The sequence below is a fragment of the Marmota flaviventris genome, chromosome 12, assembly GCF_047511675.1.
Source record: "Marmota flaviventris isolate mMarFla1 chromosome 12, mMarFla1.hap1, whole genome shotgun sequence".
Lineage (NCBI taxonomy): Eukaryota > Metazoa > Chordata > Mammalia > Rodentia > Sciuridae > Marmota > Marmota flaviventris.
In genome coordinates this window covers 14,594,331-14,611,495 of record NC_092509.1, presented here as the reverse complement: position 1 = coordinate 14,611,495, position 17,165 = coordinate 14,594,331, and the positions used below count along the sequence as shown (strand labels likewise).

The 17,165-nt window shown below is 40.8% G+C and overlaps 1 protein-coding gene across 1 annotated transcript in view; it reads right to left on the bottom strand.

The window, feature by feature from the left end:
- Positions 1-17,165, bottom strand: part of Ryr2 (ryanodine receptor 2) — a 478,528-nt gene that overhangs the window by 341,589 nt on the left and 119,774 nt on the right. The window contains exons 7-9 of the mRNA XM_027947992.2: positions 12,452-12,526; positions 9,007-9,085; positions 6,615-6,727 (exon numbers count right to left, since the gene is read on the bottom strand). Of these exons, the coding sequence (XP_027803793.2) occupies positions 6,615-6,727; positions 9,007-9,085; positions 12,452-12,526 (267 nt within the window). The remainder of the gene's footprint in view (positions 1-6,614; positions 6,728-9,006; positions 9,086-12,451; positions 12,527-17,165) is intronic.

Below are 17,165 nucleotides of genomic sequence, written 5' to 3'. Positions count from 1 at the left end.
CAAAACTACACGGAACCACCACTTTTGGCTTGGAGTCTTCTCAGCAACACCACCAGTACCCCTGCAATGTTTCTGCAACACATTTCCAACCCTGGTAACAGCCTAAGCATTTAGAGAATTTACTCACACCAGTGATTTCCCAGGAACCTGACCATCCCAGAGAGATAAAGGTCAATCACACACTGCAGGAGCCACCAGAGGTGTGCTCCACAGGCCTGCCAACACCCTAAAGGCCTCCTTGTCCTAAATATGGACATGCAGGTCCTCATCAAGAACATGTCCCTTGTTCTCTTTCTCCTAAAACCCAAGAAACTTCTGACAGGGTGACTTGTCCACTTAGCTCATCAGCAGTTTTTCCAGTTGATAAGATTAAAAGCCTCCCAGGGGAGATGTCAGATTTAGCAGGCATGTGCTCTTAGCCCTGTCCTTAGCCTTCCCTGGCTGCCTTGCTTCTGCACAACCTCCCTGTCACCTCAGGCTGGTCATTCCGACCCACAGCCCAGCTGGGACTCCTTCACTAACTCAGTTTCTTCTCCAATATGTTAATATCCTTTCACTCTTTGTGAATAAATCATAGTCTATCTGCTTCCATAAGCAAGCAAAATATATTTTCCTCGACAGCAATTATCACACAATGTAATTATCTGGTTTTCTTTCTTTCTCTTATAAGCGGACAGATTCATAACCTAATCCTTAGCCATCTACAGTGTTAATTAATAAACCAGTACATGGAGACACCAATCCACCTTTTAAAATTACAACAGCATACATTTTTCTTGAAAACATATTCTAAGTAACTCCATAAATATTCCTATTTTAATGACTTAGTAAAAAAGCACACACATTATATAAATATGTATACTCACATATATACATATATAATACATAGGAGATGAAAATCTCTGGGATCTCATCTGAAAATAATTCAGAATACTAATGCTTACATTTTATTTTGGTGAGATAAAACTGCGAGAGTGGAAGTCAGTCAATATAAAGAGTAGATAATTATTTGTTGAATCATCTTGGATTTGTTGAATGTACTGTGTAAAAAACATCAAGCTAAATATCAGTAGAATGCATTCTTTGCCCTGAGGATGCTTGTACTCTTGTAGGTACAGTAAAGTGCATTCAGACAATGCTGTGGGAACTGCAAGAGCTCTGGGGACACTGTGGAGACAGTTGCTGTGCTGGGCCTGCAGAGATAGATGGCCTTCCACAGGTGGAGGGGGGCATCCTCAGAGTGGAGGCTCTGAGGGGACACAAGGGATCACTGGCCTGGGCCTCCCATTTTGGAGACAACATCTCTAGATAAGTTTATCCATATGTTGGATTTAGACATGCATAACAACAATGTTCAAGTGCTAAATGAAAATACTTAAAACAAAATTTCTATAAATCAGGGATTTTCATTTTTAATGTACTAGAAACCATGACACTGGCAGGAGGTAGAGTCCTGGTCAGTGAGAAGCTCTGCCAAGGCCCTGAGTGAGCATGGGGTCCAGCAGAGACCTCTCTCTGCTTACAGCTCACACTGAGAGATGCAGCTAGCAAAGGGCCTGTGCACAGAGGCTGTCATGCCAAGGACTTTCTGTTTAGGCGCTGAGGAGCTGCTGTACTGAGAAACAGTGAGGGCGGAGAAGCTGGAAGGCAATGTCCAAGGCACACCTAAGACAAATATCACGAGAGGAAGATAAAACACAAGCGTCAGTGCGCTGGAGTCCTCAGCACGCCCTTAGGGTCTACTACAGTCATAGGAAGTGATCTAAATAATGTGCACTCTTTGAAAGAAAATATTCTCTGAGCATAGCAACTCTGGAAGTTGCTATGCCCAGAGAATATTTAATTTTGCTGCTTATATAGGGAAGGGAAATCTGAGTATGAACAGCATCAAGTCAGCCAGGGTATTGAATATTCAAAATGCAGTAAGTTTCAGTTACCAAAAGTAAGATGAACTGTCTTTAAAGCAAAAATAGATGTGTGCCGAGAGCCATAGCCAAGTAGGAATGACGCATGGCATTTTGGGGTTGAAAGGTGACCCTGCTCAGGGATTAGGGTGGCTCCGGGTTTAGGGTGGATCCTGCTGGAATAGGGCAGCTCCAGGTTTAGGGCGGATCCTGCTGCCTCAGGCGCAGGCTCCTTGAGTTGAGTTCTCGGGGGTTCTGAGAGTATTGGTACGCAGAGCCCGGTGGAGGGAGTGTATTTTTCCCAGAACGTGCGTATAGAGTGTCGGTGAGAGTTCGGGAATAAAGAATTGCTGTTTGACTCTACAAGGCTTTGTGGTGGCTCGGTTATTTTGTGCCCAGCCAGACTGCGGCAGATGTGAGGGGCTGGAAATGTGACTCAAGCGGTAGCGAGCTCGCCTGGCATGCGCGGGGCGCTGGGTTCGATCCTCAGCACCACATAAAAATAAAATAAAGATGTTGTGTCCACAGAAAACTAAAAAGTAAAATATTAAAAAAAAATTCTCTCTCTTTAAAAAAAAAAATAGATATGAGTAGAAAGTAAAAGCAGCCTTTGGCTGAAAAATGCAACTACCATAGAATTTACACAATAAACTGGCAGTATAACCCACACATCAGGATGTGGGCACTCATCTCACCTTTAACCTAAAATTGAGTGATTTTCAAGCTTTAAAATGCACACCCATCATCTGAGGATACTGTCCACAAACACAGGCTCAGATTCAGTGGGGAGGAGGATGAGGTCAATCGAGACCACAGGTCCAAAGACTATGTTTGGAGTACACAATCTCAGAAACAGAAGTGACATTACAAATCCCCTCTCAGGATTCATATCCTAAGGCTCACAAAACCATACTTCAGTATTTTTAGTTTCCTTTATAGCCCTACATATTTATTCTATGCATTTTAAAAAATTATTATGACAAGAGGTCAAAAAGCTTTCAGACTGCCAGAGGCACCCATGGCCCCAGAATTTTTAGGAACTCTGAATTCAACCCTTAGCTGATGCAATTGTCCATTCCTTTATTTATCTCTTATAAATATCAGGCACTTGGGCCTTGGTGATCCAGCATTCAGAATAAATCATCATCGAGGGACAGAAAACACAGTAAATAAGTCTTAACCCTCAGGCTTCAGTTTGTTCCTCTGAAAAACAAACAAATCACAGGCATCGAAAAAAGGTGCGATTGCTAGTTGTAATATTCTATGACTCCATTACCTGAGCCACAAGGAGATTTTTTTTTTTTTTTTAAAGCTCAGGTAAATTAATCAGAACAGCATTATAAGGCCTGGGAGCTCAGCTTGGTGGTACACATGTGGTGAGCAGGCACAGAGCAGAGTAGTTCCTACCATCCAGCTGAACTTGAAAATATTTAGGATCACTGTTTTATCTTTATCAGTTTGATGCTATTTGAGGCAATTCAGCAATTTATTGTGCAGTTAAAACACTTTTGTATTTGTTATCAAAAATCTTCTAAGGTGAGTAGGAGAGAATTTTGTAAACCCTAAAATAGCATTCCCTGAACCAAAGTCTTAATTTCCCTCACTCTTTAGGTTGGAGGGTTATGCTTTTCTTAATTTTCACTCAGTCGTTTGGCAATGTAAAAACTGTGTATGTCTACATACGCCCTTATTAACAGAAAATTGATAAGAATCATCATTTCCAATGCAAACAAGCCAGTCCATAAACTGGGATCTTTGGTATACACCAGGGTGATTTTACATCTAACACACATATAAATGTTTTATATGCTGTATCTTATTTTATTCAGTTGGGAATGGGATTCACCATCAGTAATAGCTACTTGCCCTGCTTTCTCCAAGCTGTGCATTTCTCTCATACTTTAACTGCTTCACTAAAGTCTTCTTTAAAAGAAGACAAAATTTCCAATAGGGGCAAAGAATTTCTTTCTTTTTAGATATTTTTGAAAAGAGGGTTAAGATATCATTTCATATTAGAATACAAAACAGCAGAAGATGAGAAAGGGCATGTTTGGGTGAGTAGTTACAACCATTGCTAGAGATAAGATGCTTTATTTCTGGGAAAACATGTTTCACTGCCCACCTCATAAAGCATATGTGCCTCTTTCCATGCACGAAGCACCTTCACAGAAGGTGGGGTGAAAATCAGCCCTCTGAATCATTTTGATCAACTTGGCATTCCAGCAGCTGTGAACCTTGCTGTGGAGTGTCCCAAGCACAGCACAGTGTTGGACAGGGTAACCTCAGCTTAGCCACTAAGGATAGAGTAGGCAACAGCTCCTGGGTCAACAGACACCAGCAACTGAACAGCTGTCAGGTCAACGGTGAGACAAGTTTCTCTTACATAGTTTTAACTAATTTGTGTTTGGGCACAAATTTTAACTTATTTTTAACCACACCAGCATCTTCTCAGAATATTGCTTTCACACAACAGATCTTTATTCAAGACCACCTATTACATTCCCTGCTCTCCTCCTTTCCCAACTCTCCCTTATTCTGGTTCAACACGTGAATTTCTTTAACCATTCTCTATGTGCACAAATCTCCAAGGTAAGGATGACAGCCACGTGCTATGCCAGTGCAGGGGCCTGGCTTGGATTTAAGCATCTCATCCTTGTAACACCCTGACACGCTGAACTCATTTTCCCCACAGCCCCAATGCAGAAAGTTATGTGGTTGGTTTAGTTATGTGGTTGGTCCAGCCTCAGACTCACCAGACTATGAAGTAATAATACAACAACAACAAAACCCTACATATGTATGTGCACATACACACGTGCACACACGTTATCTGGGGTTCTCTGTGTGGACGGTCCCAGTTGCCTGACTCACTTCAGAGTCCTTTCACTACCTTACCTTTTGCCTTTTCTTGTTTCTGAATCTTCCCACCAAGTCCACCATGAAAGCCCTTCAACCCACCACCCGGGTACTCTATGGACACAGCACTAATTGATTTGAGATGAAGCAGCAGCACACTGAGACCCTTAACCTGCCTGTTCACATGCCTGTGCACCCCCAGAGATGTGGTTTATGGTGTGGTTTGGACCTTAAATGCCCAGCAAAGGCTTGTATGTTGAAGGCTTGGTCCCCAGCTGATGGCACTATTGGGAGGTGGTGGTGGAACATTGAGGAGGCAGGGCCCAGAGGGAGAAAACCACCGAATCCTGTTACTTGATTTTCAGAAGGACTTGGGGCTGGTGATGTGACAGCTGCACTACCACGATTTAAAAAAAAAAAAAATCTCCCAGTACATTTATGGGATGTTGATGTTCAAAAAACAACACAAAGTGTTATCACCTGAAGTCTTCCCACCCTATATCCTTCATTACCTTGTGTTATCTTGTCACTGGGGGCTCATCCCTGAAAGGGACATTGGGACCCCAGCCCCTTCTCTTTGCTTCCCAGACACTATGAAGCAAGCAGGCTGGCTCCAACATGATCCTTTCATGATATCTGCCTCACACAAGCCCCAAATTATGAAGCAACTGAGGACGAAAATCTCTGACACCATAGACCACAGTACACCTTTCCTTTGCTGAAGTGGCTTATGTCAGGTGTTTTGTCACAGTGGTGGGAAGTTGACTGACACAGTTTACAGGCCCCACTAAGTCTCTGAGGGCAGACTTGGTACACCACGAGTCCACAGTCTCTCCTGTTGTTTCTGCTATTGCTAGGTCCCCACATACATGAACAATTAAAGTGCTGACTTCATTACCAAATGAGAGGGACATTTTAACAACCTGGTTGGTTACTCTTTTGTAGCTCTTTTTAAAAGTTAATGCCGGAAACTTAAATAATTAGCTAAACTGTAGCTTGGACATTGATTGTGCATTTTAACTACTACAGGTTCATTTATTTCCAAAGTTAACAGGAGGTGAATCTCATCTAGACATGGTCATTCTATTGCTATTATTTGAACAGTGCTTGCCAATTCAAATTATATTCAAATTCATTATCTCACTCTTCTCAAGAACCTTGGCTCTACATTCTGTTATTACCAACAACTTCACTTTACAAGCGAGAAAGCTGGTGTTCATGGAGTTACATGACTTGCTCAGGTAGTTAGCTGCAGAACTGACATTAGAAGCTCTAGCCTCTGTGAGGTTCTGAATTTTCTACTCCTCTGGTGAACAGTACCCTGTCAAATAAACTCTGCTATATAGTTAAAATATAAGTTTTTCAACAACAAAAAATGTAGAATAACACCAAAATTAAAATGTAGAATTTGTATACTGAAAAGCCCATGAATTATATCCACTGCATGAATTATATCCAAAGACAACTCCAACTCAACTGCACATCTCCTGAGCAAATGCATCACCCTGCAACACACACATGCACATAGCAAGGGCTTGACAGAAGCTTATTTTACAAGCTGCACATCTGCACTGTTCCAGAAATTGGCATGGTGACTGTTTCCATCCACATCAGCTAGAGCAAACAAGCGGAGAAATGTTCAGGCCTCCCCCAGCTGTGAACCAGCAGATGCTACTTTTAGTTTAATAGTCCCTGCCAGTGACTGCGCACTGTCAATAGCTCACCACACAGAGGTATGGGCTTGTTCATCAGCAATTTCCCCAGATAATTGGCAGTATAAACCTTAAAGAGACCATTTCATGTGCTGTCCTTGACCGCAGCACCAAGCCCCCAAGTCCTACTGTCCACACTTACCAAGTACCTCTCAGAGGACACACTAACTAGGATGAGGTCATCTCCAACCCGTACTTTTTCTCCTTCTGATCGCTGCTTCGAGGCTGGATGTATAGTCCACCAACAGGCCTCACCTACCGAGTGAAACAGAGAGAAGGGTCTTTTAACTTAAAATCTGTTTTCTTTGCCAGTGATTCCATTAGCACGACTTTCAGAAATGTAAAATTCCATGCAAATTTATCTCTTAGACCATGAAAATCTAACGAATTTAGACAAATTAGCTTAGGATAAGACATACTGAAATGCAAAGATTCTTCCAAGAGAAACTTGATGTGACATTTTGGGAAGATTTGTGCCTCCCCCTTCCCCCACTAAGAACTATTTAAGGATATTTATATAAGTTCACATAAGACCAAATACAGCAGCCACCCAGTTCTGATTTCACTCTACGCAATCACACACCATTATCCTGTTCACATTGCTCTTCTATAACACCACCTAGCTTGGTGTCACTTTAGTTTCAGAAGGACTTTATGATTTGACAGTGTCCATTATGGTGATTTTTTTTTTCTATTTTTAAATCTCCCAGGACTTTGAGATGCTGATTCAAAAAAGGTTGCCAAGTATTGTCACCTAAAATCTTACCATTCCACCCCCTTTTTTGCCTTTGTTATTTTAAAATGTAGTTTGTATTACTCTCATAGTAAAATAAAAGAGAATCCTAGTACATAAGAATACATTGCAAAAAGTCTTGGCTACACATTAAATCAAATCATATCTTCTAAACAAGTCCAGCATAACCACGGACCACATGTCCATTTATCATTCTTCAGCCCCTCTGCTGAGGGAGGGATGTAGGCACACCATCATTCAGTCTGTTGAGACCTGAAGGTAGGTTCTCTCCAAAGTGGCAATAGAGTTCTAGTGATATCTATTAGCTAGTAATTATGCTTCTTTCCCCTTCCACAGCTTTATTATTTTTCTATAAACACATTTCTTCTTCCTAACTCCCTGATGCCAGAATGCAAGGTCCCTAACAGCAGGAATTCCACATGTTTTTTTTGTTTTTTCCACTGGGGTCTTCCCAGCTCCAAGTAGCATACACTATAGGCACTCAATAAAAGTTAATTTTGCATGAAGTAATAAACGAGTAATCCAATAATATTTCTTAAGCATCCTATAGTCAATATGCAGCCTGTGCCTTGTGCTGCTTTTCTTACACAAACCAGTCTTACTTGCAGGTCACCACCCAGCAGAATGCCTTATCTTCATTCACCAGATCCACTTTTTTAGAGCTGTAGGTAGTTTTTCATTCACTCTCACAAGCATTTATAGTGTACCCACTGTTTGCCAACCACTGCTTCACAGTAGCCTGGGATACATTAGTAAACAAGAAAAAAAAATCACCTGCCTTGTAGGTTTAATTATGATGAAGGAAAGCAGAAAACAAATGATGAATACAATAAATAATTCAGCAATTCAGAAGAAGTAGAGCTATGGGTGGGTTTCCTTCTAGCTTGTTGAAATATACAGTAAGAAACTGTTATGAATACTCACCCTACTGTGCCACAGCATTCCAGAAAATGTTTGCTGTTGCTCTGCTTTGTTTATTCCTGGACTAAACCCAGGGCCTTTTGCATGCTAGGCAAGTGCTCTATCATGGAGCTACACCCATAGCTCACCAGAAAGATTTCTGGAAGGGGTGTGGGAATTGGCTGATCCCTCCCCTGAAAAGAACAAAGTTGAACTACCTCCTTCTGTTCTTTTTCAACTTGGTCTCATTTATTTTTAACTCCCAAAGTCATGCATACTCTTTGTGAAAGATAAAAGAGTCAAACTGTACAGAGGCTTATAAAATAAGTGAAAAGTCCTCAGAGAACTGAGGACAGTTCTCTTTTTTGACTTTCCAAAAGGATAAATGTGTTAATATATACTTTTTTTGTTTCAAAAATATGGAAATGTACATGTCCTTAGACAGACATGCAGCACAATGCCCTGTGGGCAGAGCAATGAAGGAGATTTTTATTTTCTTCTTGTTTGAATGTTGAGATTGAATAGCTTACATGTGTATACCTAAAATATGTTTGAGCTGAGAGACATGCAGTGATACTTCATAAACTAAACAGTGCATTTTAGGACAGTTCACACCCAGTAAACTGGATAGTAAATACTAGTTTTTCTCTCCAAACTCACAGAATAGGGTTTGAAAGCCAGTTTGAATATCCAACTAATTACATGGGAATTACCAATAGGAAAAATACACACTTCCTCCCTCTACCAAAAACGTCAAATAGGAAAGCACTTTTTCCTGACTCTACCCACAAAAGCACTGGTCTGATGCATCTTCCAGGGTGTCTCGTAGCATCTTCCAAGCCAGCCCCAGCCCGGCTCTCACCATCCCCAAGGCCCTCACCTGTGGTGTCCTCCTGCAGGCCAACGTCAAAAGCCAGCTTATCAGTTGAAGACCGCGAGGTGGAGAGGCAGCATAGGTACTAAAACACAGAACCAGGAGTTGTCTGTCACTCAACATTGACAGTCACAGTGGAGTCCTGTTCTGACAAGTGATTTGATACGTGTCTGTCTCTGCTGATGAGACTTTTTCTAAAAATCTGGATGCCTCTGCACAAAGCTCAGGCTTTTAAACGTCTGAGGCAGAACAGCCCTAGCATAGCACTCATTAGGAGCAATATTCTAAAGGAAATGTGGTCTTCTTTCCCTCATAAAGACTAAGGAAATGTGCTCTGTCAGAACAAGAAGACAAGTGGCTGGGGATGTGTTTGTACATCTCTCACTTCATGTGATATTCATGATCCCCAGCAAGAGCACAACGTGATCAGACAGCGAGAACCCTCTCTCCAGCAGAAACTAGAAAACTACTTTTATCTTCTAGTTCTGTTTTCTCCTCCATTTTTTTTTTTTTAACTCTCAGAAATCCATCCAGAATTGACTTTGGCATGCAGCGTGTAGCTTTACTAAAATGAAATCTGATGGTGCATGTAACTGTGTGTGTTTCCCTAGGAGTAATGGGACACTATCCATACTATCATCGGCCCCCACCCTTAGGTTTTCCTAATTATATGTTCTTAGACATAAAAGTTAAGGATCATTTTTCAGGCCAACTCCCCTATCCCCACACTCCAACTTCAAACACCTTGTTAAGTCCTGTAAGGATGCGGACACAAAGATGAATGTGGCATGAGCTTAAAGTACACCACCATCTGCATGAAGCAGGCTCGCTGCCAATAACAACAGAAGCCTGCAAAGAGTACCCAGACACAATTCTGGGGATTGAGAAAGCCCAGACCCCTCTCTAGAAGCTCTGGACAATTAATGCAAAGGCTATAAAATTCCTATTAGGAAACAGGGCCCATCCAACTAAATAGCGCCCAGTGAGTATGTGCAGGCAGGAGATGAACTGATTGGGAGAAGTCAGCACCATAGGGATGGGGCATCAACTTGACCTGGACACTCTGACTTGGCCTCTCAACTATGAAGCACTGGCTCTCATGGTTACAGAAGAGGTTTCAAGGGTCCCCAAACCTGTACCAGGTCAGTACAGGAGTGAGAGTCTGGCCCGGAGACAGGCAGCCCACAGTGGTTCCTGAAGTTCACAGACTTCAGATATAAACTGTGTGAAATATCCGTTTTTATTATAGAAAAAGTAACGACTTTACAATACACAGACTTCCCAGACAAACAAGACAATGCCTATGAAAGTCTTCTGTGATTTTCCTCAACAATACCATAGTCCTCAGCACTGCAGTTACTAACATACTGTCTTCCAAGTTTCACAGGAACACTGAGGAAAACACTATAATTAACCTACTAACTTCATGAAGTTCCATGGAGGCACGGAGACTAGCGCCTAGCACACAGATGATCAAGCAAATTTACTGAAGGAATGAAAGTAATTTTCAGATGCAATTAGAACTTTAAGAGGCCCAGAAAAGCATCCCAGGCTGTGAGATCGCCAAGTGCAGCTGACCCCAGATCTCAGCACTGACTTGCTGAGTAGACTCGACTCTAATATGCTGTTAATTCTGAAATGTAGAGTCTTCTAAAAACAGTGTGTGCGTTTTGATTGCTCCTGAAGGTGGAATGTTTCCCACAACATTTGAACATGTGAGCACTCTCCACCAATGAATTGTTTCTGTATGGATGCCTCATCTCCAGCCTCGCTGTCAAACTCTACCATTGTATTCTGTATCTGACATGTCAAGCAGGGACTTCAAGAACAGTGCCAGACAGCAACGACTAACAGGATAGATTCTTGCTTTTATTTGCTGGTTTTAGACAATTTTATCAAGAATGGCTTTAGAGTTTCATTGATTTGATAATGATATTTGTTATCATTGAGGAAATAATTGTCAATGCTGACTTTTCATTAGGAAAAAATAAAAGGTTTTATTACCTTTATCAGCACTTGTTGAGATTTTATTTGACCTTCTTATGTGATGTAACACATTAATTAAAATGATATTAGTAAGTCATCATTAATATCACACTTATACTTTTCCTACACATCTCTCTCTAGACATTTAAAATCAGGTTACTGCATTGACATCCATGACTGAAATCAACAGTATGTCTGCTTGCTGAATCTTGACTTTGAGGCAATGTTTACTCTCCTGCAGAAGAAAAATTCACACAATATGGAATTATCTTCTTTTTTTAAGGGAATGATTTATTTTATATGTCCAGATATTGGACTATTGTATAACCACTAACATTATACCTGATGAAGAACTTAAATAACATGGAAATGTTCTTTTTATAATAACAGATAAAAAATCAACATAAATTTCTAAAGTAAAACATCAATTAGGTAAAAAATATTTTAAAAACAAAAAACTGAAATGTCTTTAAAATCACCAACAGTTTTCTCTTAGTATAATCAAAAGAATTTTTCTTTTGCAACTTAATATTATAGAATAAGTATGTATTGCTTTCATAATTTAATAAAGCTTTATAATGTATGAGATGAAGCTTTTATAAATTGTACATGTCTGCATAAGATAAATCATTTATAAAGTACACAAAAATAAATATATATACACATACATATGGATATATGTGTACACATGTGTGTGTGTGTGTGTATGTGTGTGAGCCTGGCACCATGGCACATGCCTACAGTCCCAGCAATTGGGGAGGCTGAGGCAGAAGGACTTCAAGTTTGAGGGCAGCCTGGGCAACATAGCAAGACCCTGTCTCAAAAAGTACTGGGATGTATTTCAGTAGCAAAAGCCCCTGAAGTCAATACCCACAGCCAATATACGTGTGTGTACACACGTGTGTGTGTACACACGTGTGTGTGTGTGTGTGTGTTTGTGTGTGTGTTACTTCAATGCAGAGGAAATAGAAAGTGAGAATTCTGTGCCTCACAGGAGTCTAATGGAAAGCTGGTTTAAAGAAGGAGCTGATGTGGAAAAAGAACACGGAGTCAAGAAGGAAAAGTAGTTTGTGGATAGACCTGACATAGGAGTTCACAGATGGCATTTTTATCTTATCTTCTAAATGCGTGTTTTAATCTTTCATAAAGAAATGCTTTAAAACAAAATCAGAAAAGGGACATATTTCTTATTTGGTTCTTAGAGTGCTCTCCTCCTAAAACTATCAAAAGTGAGATATTAGAGATAGGAGTCCTATAAAGATAGGACAGAGGGAGCTTGAAGGCCATCTAAGCTAACCTTCATGTTATCAATGAGAAAAACCAAAATGGTACAAAGATACTAAAGAGGGTATACATCTAAGCTCACTAATACCATGGCTGAAGGGCGCTACCAACATTTCCTGGCTCTGCATCCCAGCTGCACAGACAGGACCACATGAGAGGTGAAACCAAGCAGTCCACTCACCATGCCACTGTAGGAATGGCGCAGCAGGATGGCATGCCCATAGAGGAGTGTCCTGTGGCCACCACCTTGAGCAGTCTACATGGGAGAAGGGAGGGAGAGAAGAGAAACACATCAATCAGCAGACCTAACTAATACAAAGCTCTTGCTCTTCTGATACCAAGAGAAAGGACAGTAGGAAAGATCAGAGTAAAAATGCAAAGTGCTGTGGAAATATTTCTTAAACTTCTTAAACCGTAGAGGAAGCCTCTACAGCAGGCGGCACTTGCTTTGGCTCTTGAAGGGTAAACTTGAGTCCAGTACTGAGTCCTTCTCATTCACAGAACACTGATCTGCATTTCTCATGAAGCTGTGGTCCCTAATGGGCAGTGCCTTGCTTAGTGCCTGGCACACAGTGAGAACCTAGTGTAGTTCAAGAATGAATCTTCCCAAGACTCAAGGCTCCTCTCGTCACCCCAGCCTCAACACTTCTTATCCCTACAATCGCTCATAGGAAGAAGTCCAATTCTTACCTATGAAATAAAAGAGCACTTCTCAAATCTCAGCCTCTTGGAGGGCTCATGGAACTCAGGCCCCTGGGCCTTACCCTGCCATTCTGATTCAGGGGGTCTGGAGCTAGCACAGATGCATTTCAAGCCTATCAATGGTATTGATGCTGTTGGTCCAGGACAAGCACAGAGGACCCTTAGCATCAGTCCTTTAGGCCTCAGCCCCAATCATCCTGTGCCTGAACACACCCAAATCCCCTCCCCTCCATGCTACTCTGTTCTGGGACAGAGCCTTCCCTCTCCCCATCCTCTTCTGAGCTATGCATTTAGACATGGGTTAGAGGCTACCTACTACATGAAACCTCAACTTCTTTCTGCAAAGTGAGCCCCTCCCTTTCTCCTCCTGCAGCCCTAGAGCCCAGTACACTGGCCTCATCGGCCTGCTCTGCAAGTACTTTCCTCCCCTTGACCAGAGTGAACTCCTCAAGGAAAATGACCTTGTTTCACCCACAGTTCCCAGCAAAATGTAAGGCTGCAGTAAGCGCTCAACAAATACCTGTTGAATAAAAACTGGATGCAAGAAGCCCCATTTCAAGATCCATGAGGAGTGGGCAGAAGGGCACCTCAGCACAAAAATGATTATAAGGTGCTGGAGGAGCATGAATCTTCCCCAAAATGAGGAGGATCATGGACTTGCAGTGGGAAACTAAAAGAAATCTGAAAGGAGATCAGGATGAGATCACAAAAGGTATAGACTTGTGTGTCAAGAAGTACACATTCCTTTCTGTGGGAGTCTGTAAGGACTTGAAGGACAAGAATAATGATACTGACTGTACTACAAGAAGTGCAGGAGAAAGGACTCCGACACCCCATTCTTTTATTCCTTATTTTTGTTGGGAAAAGTATAAATGGCAGCCATACCCCAGAGAAAAAACCCCAACATGGCGCCTAAGCACCTCTTCTTCCTTCTTCTTTTCTGCAGTGGCACGAAAATTTCCCGCCCGTGTGAACTCTCGCCTATTTCAAATCTCGCTGGCGGGGAACCTTAGCCCCAATGAGAACTAATTCCTGGGCTCCGGAGCTGATATCTGAAAGAACTTGCCTGCCATTTATCTAAGCCCTACCATCTCCCCCTTAGTTCTATATAAGCACACAGCTTTTTGCAATAAAATTGGAATTCTCCCGGCGAAGTGTCTTTGCGTGGGGAATTCTTTCAATTTTCAAAAAATATATTCCCTCCCTTTTGTTCCAAATAATCTCTTAAAAATCATTTTATTCATGTTATGCCTGAAAAACCCCCAAACCATTCTCAAAACAGATGTTAAGTAGTAAAAAGGGGAAATCTACTTTGAAAATTATACTCTTTTACAGAATGAGGCTGTCTTGAGAGAGTACTTATTTTTTCTATAATACATCTGACTGTAGCCGGGAGCAAATTTTTTTCACACTAATATTATATATAGTCTAGTTCTGGTTCTCCAGTAAGTAGTATTACACCAAAAAAAAAAACACTCTCCTGCTCATTGAAAAAAAAAAATTACAGGGTGTGTGCTCTAGGAGAGGTTCAGGTTCTGGTGCTAAAAAGCTATTTCATAACAAGTCTCCGTCTGCTTTCCTTTGCCTTTCAAATCAAAGTTTTCTTGGAAAACTCAAATTACTCATTTATCAATAATTATTTGCACAATCCCTGTAATTGCCTTCAAAATACTTGCACACTAGCAGCAAAAAGAAAGGAAGACAAAGAGCACGGACTGCATCAGACTATACCGTGTGTGTATGTCTTAGCTCCCCCACTGTAGGGCAGGTTAAGCCCTCTTAGCACAAATATTATCTGGAATTACATGTCTTTAGAGCACTTTTCCAAAACTATCAGAGGCCCTCTCTATTCTCCAAAATGCTACTGGGTGCTTTAGAGTGAAGCCAGATTTAGGTAAATCGGGTCTAATATAGAGTAAGATCCAAAATGGAGGCCATGTTTAGAATGAATGGGGGGGGGGGGGAGTTGAACAACTCTTGGAATTTTAATGAAAAGCCCAAGGCCAGAGCCCATCCCAAAGAAGTGTTAATGAACAGTCCCCAGCAAACCTGAAGATAGCCCATCCCAAAGAAGTGTTAATGAACAGCCCCCAGCAAACTTGAAGGTGCTGACTCAGAAGTCCTTCCTGACCAGATTACTTCTTTGGCCCACCTGTGGCCCACCCCTCGGGCCTTCCCACCTACATTCCATCACTGAAAGAACTATAAAAAGGGGAAACAACCGCACTTCCATGGATTCCATCTCTTGGGTCCCCTTCTTCCTCCAGGAGAAGTCTTTTCTGCTGTCCTTTAATAAACTTCTATTTTCCACTCTGACATTGCCTCGCGTGCTTCTCTGGTGTTATTCTTCAACATTGGGGAAGCAAGGACTCCCGGTAACAACAGCACCTGGCTTCCCCCCTGTATCAGTATAGCTAGTGAGCTGTCACGAGCCTTCTCCCTGACCCTCCAGAGAGCCAGGAGCCTGCTGTCAGCTTAATGCCTGACACACACTATGTGTTGGGGAATCTCTGTCTCTTGTACCTGATGAGGCTCCTCTAAGAGGCTGTCTCTTGAAAGGAATGCTACTACCATTTCCAAACACCTCCCAGTAACTCGAGTATTTCTGGCATAGGAGAGACAAGCATCATTTTAATAAGAAGTAAATAAAATTTGACTTTTTAAAAACATCAGTTTTCAGCAAAAATTGGCTTTTATGGCTTATGTGTATGTTTGGTCTCTTGCCCCCAAGATGATCAACAGTGTTAATATAAAAGTGTATAGCAAACTCATGAAACATAGGTAAATAAAAAAGTGCAAACCTTCAAACAGTCTAAGCAACATTGCTGTATGTATTCTAAACAAATCTTGCCTCAAATTATTCACAAGTTGTTTTAATACCCACTGTGTGTTTTCTGGCTTTCCTATACTTTGATTCACAGATTCTTGTCCAAAATGTCCAATCAGGTGGTGGAATGTGATGATCCTTATTATCCAATGTATAGGTATAAAGACATGAATTAGTGTGAATATACTGTGTATACAACCAGAGATATGAAAAATTGTGCTCTATATGTATAATAAGAATTGTGATGCATTCCACTGTCATATATAAAGAATAAAAAATAAAAAAGAATAAATTATATATTCACTTTCTATTCTTGTAAAAGGTAGAAGAATTTAGCATGGATATTTAACTTTAAATTAACTCATTATGTGTAAAATGGATTAATTATCACCTGCCTTTTACAAAATACATGAATCTTACATTGGAAAAGAAAAACATCCAATCAGGGAACCATCATTGTAAGTGAAAGCTTTGATGTAAATACTCCTACATGGACATTTATTTAGAGTAACATTCAATCATGGACCATAATTTACTTGTCTATTGTTATTCCTTGTTGACAGGGAGACAATTTGGGTTGTTGTAGCAACATTTGAGGTACTGCTATCTAAGTTTCAAATGCACCAGGGCAGAACCATAAAACAAGAATAATAATGATGGAGATGCACCAAAGAGATTTATACACACATGAAAATCACTGGCTCAGTGTTTTATTCTTTCACAGTTGGGGAACTTGGCTCAGTATTGTTTAAATGTTTGTGATATATACCAGCTTAAAAACCCTCTTGAATTATTTTTTATTAAAGCCATTTATTTCATTAACAATCTTACATGTCAGCATTTTAAGGTTTTCTGTTTTTGTGACCATCTTGCTTGTACAAAAATGCTATGCTAATCAATGAAGGACATTTGTCAAAATTCCAGGTCCTTACTATATAAATTTTTAAGTCTGCAGAACTTTCCCATGGCCTTGACATCTATGATATCACATGCCATTTTAGAAGTTCAACACTGAAATCTAAAAAGGAGTTTATATTCTTCAAGCAAGAAGGAGACATACCCTCAATATTAGAAATTATAGACAACAATAAAAGAAATGTATAGTAATAGAAGCCCTTTCAGAGTATTTAGATCCCAAGTGGAGGTGCTTTTAAGTGTACCTTTAAATACAAATAGTAATGCTTGGAAATAGAAAAGTTAGTGGTTCTAGGGAGAATAACAGAAATATATCTCACAGGAGGGTGGGTCCCCAGCTGCAGGAGACTCTCAAACAATCCTGCCTTAAGCAGTCAATCAATTTTAACAATTAATGAGAAATGGGGCTTCATGACAAAATGGATCTGCCCAATGAAGCTAGGTCACCACC